Here is a 10460-nt window from a genome sequence, read left to right as displayed (position 1 = left end):
AATTTTTATTTCATTTAAATAAAGAGTTAATACTTAAAAGAAAAGGTCCAGTATTACTATAAATTGTTTATATCGATAGGTGTCCTCATATTATTAAATCCTTTTTAATTTTTTTTTATTGTAATTCAGCATCATTTTTTTACTAGAACACTATTTCTTAAATTAAAAAATACAAAAAAAAAAAACAAGGTGGATAATTACTTAAATAAAGATTTGAATTTAGCTTGTTTCTCGATCTTGGTAGATTTCCTTTAATCTCTATTATTTGCATAAGATTTGCTTAGTGTTCATTTTTCATATTCAAGCAAGATTTTCTTCAGTTCTACTGACTATACGTTAAAGATTATAAAAAGTTGATTGGTGGTCTTACATTGATTTTAAACAAATGTAGTAGAATAAAGTAATGGAACAAACCATGCCCCCATGCCAAGAATAGGGTCAAGGATCTAATATTTTTTACTTAATTTTTTTTAAATTAAAATTATTACTATTAATGGACCATTGATTGTTTCTTATAGGTACCTTCAAATTTAAGGAAAAAACATTCATAAAAAAATAAATAAAATAAGTAAACTTCTCATTTCATTAAAGTACTTTTTTTATTCGTTTTCACCTATCGTTTCCTTATCTATAACCTAAATATGTTTTATGAAAACGTTTCTCATGTTAAATTGATGACAGATTGAATAGTCACTTCGAAAATATTTACGAATGAAATGTTCTTGCGATTTGGTAACAAAGCACGCGACAGCCTGAGCAATGATTTCAAGTGCTCAAATGACGATGACGAGAAGTCCTAGCTAAAACTTGTTCGGAGGCGGCGATACTTGAGTGACCGTAGGTGGGTTCATCTTGTTCTTCCTGTAGTAATGGAGGCCTACACCACCACCGATCATGGCCAAGCCAAGGACTATGATCACCCACTTGCTTACTCCGACGATCCTCAATGCTCTGAACAACTGGGAATCCAGAAGGTCGATGAATTTCTGGTCCAACTCCAGGCCCTGGAGGAAAAAAAAAACAGTGCATCTTAAACTTTTTCAAACAGCTCTTTAATCGATTATTATTTTAAAATTAAATGATATAATAAATAAATTTACAGTACACCGGTGAGACATCCTACAGTACTCGGAAAAACCCCATCGATATATTTTATAATTAATTAGCTATTTTAACTTCCAATAAAGATTTTTTAAGACTTCTAAAACAGTACCTTGGATGGCGTAGCGTCAGGAGATGAAAGATAAAAACGAACGAATCGAAGGGCTTATTGGTCATATTTACATTTAGACATAACTCTTGGCCTCAGGTGACTTAGAACTTAACCAGCGGTACGGTCTAATTTCAGAATCTAAAAGTTGAAATTCACTGCGGATCCAATAGGCGACATTCATATGATGAATTTTCACATTTTTAACTCACCTCTTAATAGCGATGTTGTAGCTGTTATGTTTGAATAAACTAAAAAAAAAAAATTGTTAAAGGGTTTATTGCCCACCGCTTGTATTTAGGATAAATTTAGTAATAAATATGTGGTTATTAGAACAAAAAAATGGCCGAGAAATCGTTCCTGCTTTATGAAATTATTCTTCGAAAATTAAGTTTAATTGGGCAATTTTGGCAACTTTGGTTACGTATGTATACACAGAAAAATATTAGTTAAACAAAAAGTGCAGAATATATTTTAAAAAATACACTCTTAAGAGTGTTAAGACTTAAGATAATCCAGTGTTAAAGATAAATCCAGTAATTTAGAAAAAAATCACAATGTAGAAACTCAAAAAATTACTGAATAACTTAAGCCAACATGGCCACCATTTGGAAACCAGATAAAAAAAAGTATGATTAAAAACTATTTTGGAATTATCAAAACTTTAGGATTACACCTGGTACTGGTACTGGTAAGGGTGAGGGAAACAAGTCCGGCAAGTGGGCCTATTGGTCCTTTTTGCCATCCCCAAGACAGACCAATGGAATGACTCTTTAAGTATCTCATACCTCTATATCGAACATTTTCGTCTTACTAATTAAATTCAAAAGGGACTCCCAATCTACAGAGGAAGCCTCATTTCCTTTAATTCTATCAGAGCCTAATAGCCTGTATCTTAGTGACGCATACCTATCACAATCTGCTATGTAATGTCAGGCTGTCTCTGGAGCCTGTCCACATAAGCAGCAGGTTTCATCATGGACTACTCCACATATCTTGAGTTGTCTTTTAAGTCTGCAGTGACCTGTCAGGACTCCTATTAATAATTGGAGTTCGTTTCTGTTAAGGCCTAGCAGCCACTTAGTTTTAGAAGTAGAAGGTTTAGTTATTAAAATATTGGCCTGCCTCAGCCCTATACAGTCCCTCCACTTCTTACCGGCTTTCTTCCATGTCCAATCAAGAACTACTTTTCTCTGATGACTTTTAGAGATACCTAGGAATGGTTCTGGTCCCATAGGAGGGTGCTCAGCCCCGTTTCTAGCAAGCTGATAAACTTTTTCATTACCTGTGATTCCCTTGTGACCTGGGGCCCACACAAGCTGAAGCTTCTTTAAGCACGCTAGTGATTCTAAGGCTTGTTTACACTCTCTTACCAAATTAGAGGTGACTCTAGGTGACTCCAAGGCTTGAAGGGCAGACAGACTACCTGAAAAGATGGTAATACTAGTCCTTTCACAGCTACTGACTTCGGGGCATAAAGTTGCTGACAAGATGGCAAACACTTCTGCCTGAAAGAAAGTCGAGTGTTTGCCAAGTGGGAAGTTTAATTCTTCAATGTAAATCCCTGCCCTCGTTGGTCCTGTCGAATCCATTCTCGATCCTTCAGTGAAACAGGGCAGATAATCTCCTGGGATTTCTACTAAACCCTGAATCCAATCCTCTAACTTTGGGTGTAAGTAACTAATCTTAGTATCTAAAATGGGTATTTTATGTAGAAGTGGTGAGTGGTATTGTAGTATTGGTAACTCGCTTTCCACCACTTTAGCTATTGTCGCGTGACGAGTAGCTTCTCCTGTCTTTGTCCACTGTCTATTTTCTCTCATTCTTAGATAAGGTAATACCGCTTCCCCCTTAATCAATAAGTGGAGTGGTACTAGGGAAAGCAGAATTTCCAATGCCTTAGTATGTATTGTGCGAAATGACCCAGTTATGCCAATACACGCCATACTTTGGATCTTACTGGCCACATGGAAGCCCTTTGCATGGCTAGGATTACACCTACGAAGTATGAATTTTTCTTGAGGTACCCGAGCAACCAATGGACCACTTTAAAAGGAGTGAACTAGGTTTAATGTAAGTCTTTTGACCGAAGTTTTTGATAGCAGTCAGAAAGTTATTTATTTTGTTTTGTTTTACTGATGTTAATGTTATATCAGCACTTTATTGTTTTTTTTATTTTCCCTGTCGGTCAATCCGGAGAGCAGGTTAAAAGAGTTTCTACTATATTTTAAAAGGAAAACAAAAACGTCTTGGTTACCTCTTCGACCCAGAAGAGAGGAACTAGTGCGTCCGGCAACTCTTTCATCAGGGCTACTTTCTTGATGGGATGAATTGGTATGTTGAACTGCAGTCGCTTCCTTGCCCCTAGTGGAGTCCCAGTCATCTATCAGCACAGGATAAAATTACATTCACTGACTAATGTGTATTTCCTAAGATAAATATAACCAACATTTTAACTCCTTACCGGTTCGAAGTTCAAGAAAATCTGGTGCTTTTCTTTATCTGGATGGAGCCCTTCTACAGTAGCTAAGTAGCTGGGGTCTGTTTCATAGAAGTGAGGCAACGTAAGGACGATGGGTGCTCCTATGAAAAGAAAAAGGCAATAATGACTTAGTCGTGAACGAAAACCTTACGATTACTTTTAATAGGTCCTATTTTTAGTCATTAAAAAAAAAGTAACGAAATTAAAATGAGTCGAAAAAAAATACAATATAAACAGACATATAAAATAACAGTTTACGTATTTTTGTATTAGAATTTAAACTATATTTACATAAAAATACATCTAGTAAATGTGATTTCAGATTACAACAGTGAAATACAGGCATGTAGAGAAACTACCCATTAGTAGCACTCTAATAAAATTTCTACATTAGAACATTTATCATATGTTAATCCCATTCTAGGACCAAATATACTGTATTTTATAACATTAAAATTTTTTGAAAATTGTTGCACTAATTGTTTCAAAACAAATTTTAACATTAAAAAAGATAGTTTTTTCTGAACACTATAATTATTTATTTTTATTTAACATCTTTATTACAATTTACAATGCATTCAGTAAATTTGATCTCAGTTATAATGGAGTGAAACAGGCGTGTAGAGCACTACTCATTGGTTGCACGCTAAAAACATTTTTACAATATAAGGTCTCAAAGCCATCTTCTTTTCAGGCGCCTCGGAGGATTGTCTGGAGTAAAAGAGGGAGTTTATAATGAAAGAATTGATATCTGGTTGTGGCTAGATCGGTTGCATACGGAACATTAAGGTCTTTATGAATGATTTTATTTTTGAAAAAGTAAGGATCATTGAGGATTTTGGATTTTGAAAAAATGCGTAATTTAAGTTATTATAAAATCACAACTTGTTTAATAAAGTTTTTCGTTCTTTTTATTATTCAATGGTTTGATTTCACTAGCATACATTTGTTTCCTTTTTTCATTTTTTGAATATAAATAGTATATCGAAATAAATTTTAATATTTGCATATTTATTTATGTTAAATTCTTTAGACATAAATAAATTACTATTATTTAAAGTTATTTATACAAATTTCAATCTTTCAATTATACGATCACCTCTATCAAGCAGGCAGTGACAATAATACACAGAGTTATGAGACTTCTTCAGATATTGGCTGCGTGTGCATACAAACTAAATTAAAATAATGAATAATTATATTTTATCATTTTTCGTAGATTGACTCATGCCTTGAAAAGTTGAATACAATAATGAACTAAACAACAGAAAAAACAGGGCACAGTTCAGATGCTAATTTCAAATTGAAATATAAATTTTCAGCAAAATGATTATAATAATAAACTTTGAACCTTAGAGTTAATTCAGCTACTCTGTTTCCAACATTTGGGTCAGGTGTGTGTATGGCACAAAGGTAGCTTTTAGAGTAGAAAATGGGCTGATCGTTTATGCAAAGGATATTTTAATCGACCTCTGTTTCTATATTAATAACCTTTGAGAACTCGACATGAGTTATTTCAAGCATAACAAAGCAATTTTGTATTAAAATGTTCGCTGTTTTGGTATGTTCTTGTTAACAACGTATGTGATGACGGGTCGTAGTTTACAATTTAGTCTTTGCTACCCCTTTCTCTTATGAGTTTTTAATAAAACAACAACGTTTATAAACTTCTGCATTACTTAGTCTTAAATTATAGAAATAAAAACAGACTATTTTACCTGGAGCTTCCCGCTTATTTTGCTCACTACTAAAAGTTACTTCGACATAGGATTTAATTCGTAGAACAGAAAAACATAGTGGACTAATCCTGTAAAATCCTTTAAATAAATATAATTACGATTGTAGTTGTAGGAGATAGTCAATAAAGCTATCAAAATAGTAAAAGAAAACAATTAATTCTAACCAGCGTTTTACTCTTCTGGCTTCGTCAGGGCTGTCTGATTGTAGTAAAAAGAACAACCTGCGGCAGATTTGTATTTAAGAAGAAAGAAGCGCCGTTATTTTTTATCAGTAAGGCGCTTGTGGAGATTACAGAGATGACTGAAGTTTGCTTTTTGGAGTGGGAATTTCGATTTGATGTTGAGCAGTAGAAGAGTAGAAATACCTGAAGAAGAAAGTGGTGAGGAAGATGGTGGCGTTGGAAAACTAGAAGAACGTTGAGAGTTAGTATTCTCAGGGCTGGAGTTCTGGTGACGTGGTGATGAGGGCTGTTGAATAGGTCGGTGATTTTGAAGACGGGCACTGCTGCGGAGAGCACTAGTATATCTAGGTGGCCCCGTGGAAGAAGATAGTTGACCTATGAAGTAGATTGTAACCAAGCAGGGTGTTGTCCTTTTTACTAATATCAGATAGCCCTCACGAAACCCTGCAAAGTGGGGGGAGACGCTGATTAACAAAAAATAGTTTTCTTTTACTATTTTGATACCTTTATTGACCGCCATCCGGACTATCTTTCAATCTACAATTACGGTATAGTCGATTAGACAATCTGCTTCATACGGTTATCTATCATCTTCCAAATATAATTATGGATTGAAATCTTTTAACTCAATATGACCATTTTGGAGAATGGAATAAAATGGAGAGAGTAACTGCCAGGAAAAGTAATAAAGCGGCCATTATAATGACCTCCAGGGGCGTGGAACAATCATCGGCTTATTCACTTTAGTTTTAGTTCTGATTATAGTGCATATCAATATAGAGAATACGATCATACGGGGTGGGGAAGGAATAGAAAGTTGCTCTCTGATCATCAACCAATATTCCGTATAAATGAATGTTTTAAAGGTAAGATAATTATGGCGACCACGAAGGGCAGGAGTGGTCGGTTGACGTCATTTTCTAATTTTAGCCACTTATTTTTTTATCAGGAATGATAAAATTGTTATTATTAAATTGTAGGAAGATAATCTCTTATTCCAAGCCCCATATTTTCCGGGAAATAACACATTTAACAACTATTATAGACAGTATCTAGACCGAAATGAAGCTACTACCTTTGAAATTTTATAGGAAACATTTTATAGCTTGCCTTGCAAACATTTTAAAGGCCAGAATACGAGTTTTTTCCTGACAGGGATCACGCGCGATAGATTGAATGCTTTCAACTTCAAGGAAGATAATCTCTTATTCCAAGCCCCATATTTTCCGGGAAATAACACATTTAACAACTATTATAGACAGTATCTAGACCGAAATGAAGCTACTACTTTTGAAATTTTATAGGAAATATTTTATAGCGTGCCTTGCAAACATTTTAAAGGCCAGAATACGAGTTTTTTTTTTCTGACAGCGAGCACGCGCGATTGATTGAATGCTTTCAACTCCTTCCTTGAAGCAAATTGTGTCAGACGAAGAAGTTTAGTCCCCCCTCCTTGTGTATTGAGGGGTATAGAACTTGAGGAACTTTGGTAACCGATATTGCAAATCTATCCCATATTTGTACTACTTCCTATAACCCGTCCCCGCAGGCGGTAGGTCGAGATTAAATAGTTCCGTACCAAATTTCATCGTATAGGAGAACTCTTGTGTTTTATTGATATTACAAGACTGTTTCCTGGCCTATAGTTAGGCCATAAGCTGTAATGGTTCAGTCTATTAATAAATTTCAACCAATGTATCACTTTTTAAAATAAACCGAGTAGTTTATACGAGATATAGAAGGTACAAAAATTAGTCTGACACAAAAAAAGTAAAAAATTGACCAGCTTTATATCGCTTAGTAACATTAGAACATTACAAGCCGAGAAGTCTTCCACACAATGTATCTCGAAAATTATTGAGCTTAGTGATATCATTAACAATTAGAAACATAAAATAGCTTTCGAATGATTAAAAGTGGTCGTATGATTTTTATATAAACATAAACCTTTTTAAAATATGGAGCCAATCCTTGCATATAACAAACAATACGGTTTTTTGGAGTTTTATTTCTTTAAAATCGTTATTTAAAATCAAATTACGAATTAAAATTGAATTTTTTTTCCTGCATAAAAAAGCTAGCCCCCATTATATTTTTGGCATTAAGTCATTTCGACATAATCATGTGCTCCTCAGTGGGAGTGTTATTTTAATTTATTTGATTTATTTTTATTTTTATTTTATTATCTTCTTAGTTTCAGTTATTTAAGACATTATCTATTATGAGTTATATCCCTTATCATTCTTGTGCAATGCCTAATTGCATAAATATCGAATCGTCAAAAGTTGTCAAAACTTGAAAAATTTGGTTGAAGCTGGCTGCTGGCTAGAAGAGAACCAGAATTATCATCTTATTTAAATAATAGATTATATTTTTGTGAAGATTGCTCCCGTGTAAGTATAATGCCAGATATAAATAGGATCATTATAACATATCACAAATATGTGGTATGTTTCACGTTTTGAAATTTCAAAACCTTTGAAAATCTTGGGAAGAAACCACCCAATGGAACTTTCAACATTAATTTAAGTTAGAAGGTCCTCCGTAGCCACTTGTATTTCAGACGTCTCGAAGGATTATCAGGGATTGTTAAGGATGAGAGATTAAGAACTAATGGGTTAGGATGGGTAAGGAGTTTGGAATGAGAAGACGCATATCTATCTCTGGCCAAATCTGCAATGTAAGGGATACTAAGGTCTTTGTGGATGAGTTTATTTGTGACGTAATGAGGAGCAAAAAGAATTTTACGGAGGATTTTGGATTTTAAGGATTGGATACGGGAGGAATTTGATGGTTTGGTAGTTGGAAACACTAAACTGCTATTTCGATTACACAGATATTTTAACAAATCTAAAATCTGCACAAAAATACGGTTTTGTTGCAGAAAGTTTCTCTACCATTAAAGCATCAATTCTAAGCAAATTAATACTCTGCTTTCATAAAGCCGTATTCCATGGTTTAATAAAAAAGTGTTTAACAGCCAAAGACGTAATAATTAAAAAAAAAACGGCTAAAAAGATTGAATTTTAAAATGAGTGTTGTTTATTTATTTCTAAATGATGTCTCATATGACACCATCAAGGAGACTAGTATTTTCCTTCTGTCGGTACACAGATTAAAAATCTTAATTTTTAAAACTTAACATTAAATAAGCCTAACTAATAAGACTTAGGTGTGAGAGTGACGGACCCACCCTATGAAAACCACGTCAGGAAACGCGCGATGTATTTCTTAAGTACATCGCGTGGGGCCTTGGACCTCCTCGCTCTGTCGCGCAAATGAAAAAAAAATAAAAAATAAGATTTTTGTAAGATGTAAACAATAAGATTGTTTAAAGAAAAATCTTTGATGCTTTAAAGTTAAACTTTTTTACAGTTTATTTTTTTACATTAACAACTGCATTAAAATATATAGGATAAGTAAATGTGATCTGAGCTATACATTGCCTATACAGATCTACTCATTGATAAAAGTCCAATTTTATTTTTTGAAATCATAAATAAACTGTTGGATGAAATTTGTTTGAAGATTTCTTAAATTTAAATAAAAAGCCACAAACACCAAGAATATTCTTAGAATTTTGCTATTTTTAACCATTGTTGTCTGTTGAAAGAACTTTGTAATAGAAGAAAAATCATCCTTCAGTATTTCTATTGAATAGAAGACAATTTGCATTCCATTTTAACCTTATCAAAGATCGACAACCCATTGAACTTCAATTTCTTTCTTTTTTCATTGACAATCTGATTCAGAGAGAGAGAGAATATCTCAAAGGGAAATGTCTGTCCAGGACAATATCTAATTTATTTCAATGTTATGTATTCAATAAGCATTGGAAGTAGTATGTACATATGTAGTAAATAAAAATCACTGATAGGTTCATATATATATTGATTACATACAAATTGAATACAGAATTTATGTAGTGTGATGAAATGGTTATATTTCCTCCAGGGAATCGACATGTTTTTACTCCCACCTACTTAGTAGCTCCAATAAAAAAGAACGTACAAAACATTTTTTCATTTTGGATTTAACATATATTCTTATACTAGTTTATTTAAGGCAAAATCAATTTATCATAAATTTATGTTCATGGGGAACGGCTAAATGGAAAAACTAGCAAGCTATCATTCAGTGTATGTACAGGTTTCGATCATGCATCTATTCTCGTAAAAGGTATTTTGATGAAGCCAAGACCACATCATGTGAATCCAATGTACAGATCTACATGCAAATGTCTTTGGTGCTATACAATTTTGTTTGCCTATAATTCTTCCATATTTAACTGATTAGTTTTCCTTTATTGCTTGCACCTAATGTCTATTTTACATAATTTGATTTTATTAGAATATGGTTTTAATAATTATTATTCATTCGAAATTATTTTTTTTTACCGATCTCATGCACATGCCAACTAAGGTAATAGTGATGGAATATCATACAACTAACCGGAATAGGGAAGTCGAGGCTTTAAACCTTTTGAACGCTACGAATTAAATTTTAATCCTTTAGGAACTCTATGGTCTCTTTTTTTTTAAGTTAATTGAATTTTTAATGAAGCATTTATAAAGTATAATGGTATTTACATCCATTGTTATAAATTATCGCGAAATCTTAATCGATTCATGAATTCAGACAATGTCATTAGGAAAAATTATTAATAATATGTGATTTAACTGCTTTCCTCACAATGATGGAAAACCTACTACTAAAAAAATTTAATGACGAAAAATAGATTTTGAAATTCCATTCCTTGTGTGAAGTAATAAAACAACTATATTAAAGGATAGGGTAAAAAAAAGATGTAGAAAAATGAATAATTTAGTATTTATTATATTAATATA

General features: G+C 33.0%; 1 protein-coding gene across 2 annotated transcripts in view; it reads right to left on the bottom strand.

Annotated features, from left to right (window-relative positions):
• The window catches only part of LOC106685968 (sensory neuron membrane protein 1), a 96502-nt gene continuing 86042 nt past the window's right edge, over positions 1-10460 (bottom strand). For both annotated transcript variants that reach the window (XM_067045237.1, XM_024360529.2), the window contains 3 exons: positions 3675-3793; positions 3468-3593; positions 1-1004 (listed from right to left, as the gene is read on the bottom strand). In XM_067045237.1, the coding sequence (XP_066901338.1) occupies positions 801-1004; positions 3468-3593; positions 3675-3793 (449 nt within the window). In that variant the 3' untranslated portion in view covers positions 1-800. The remainder of the gene's footprint in view (positions 1005-3467; positions 3594-3674; positions 3794-10460) is intronic.

The sequence above is a fragment of the Halyomorpha halys genome, unplaced genomic scaffold, assembly GCF_000696795.3.
Source record: "Halyomorpha halys isolate HHAL.00 unplaced genomic scaffold, Hhal_1.1 Scaffold760.1, whole genome shotgun sequence".
Lineage (NCBI taxonomy): Eukaryota > Metazoa > Arthropoda > Insecta > Hemiptera > Pentatomidae > Halyomorpha > Halyomorpha halys.
This window is presented reverse-complemented; position numbering and strand designations above follow the sequence as displayed.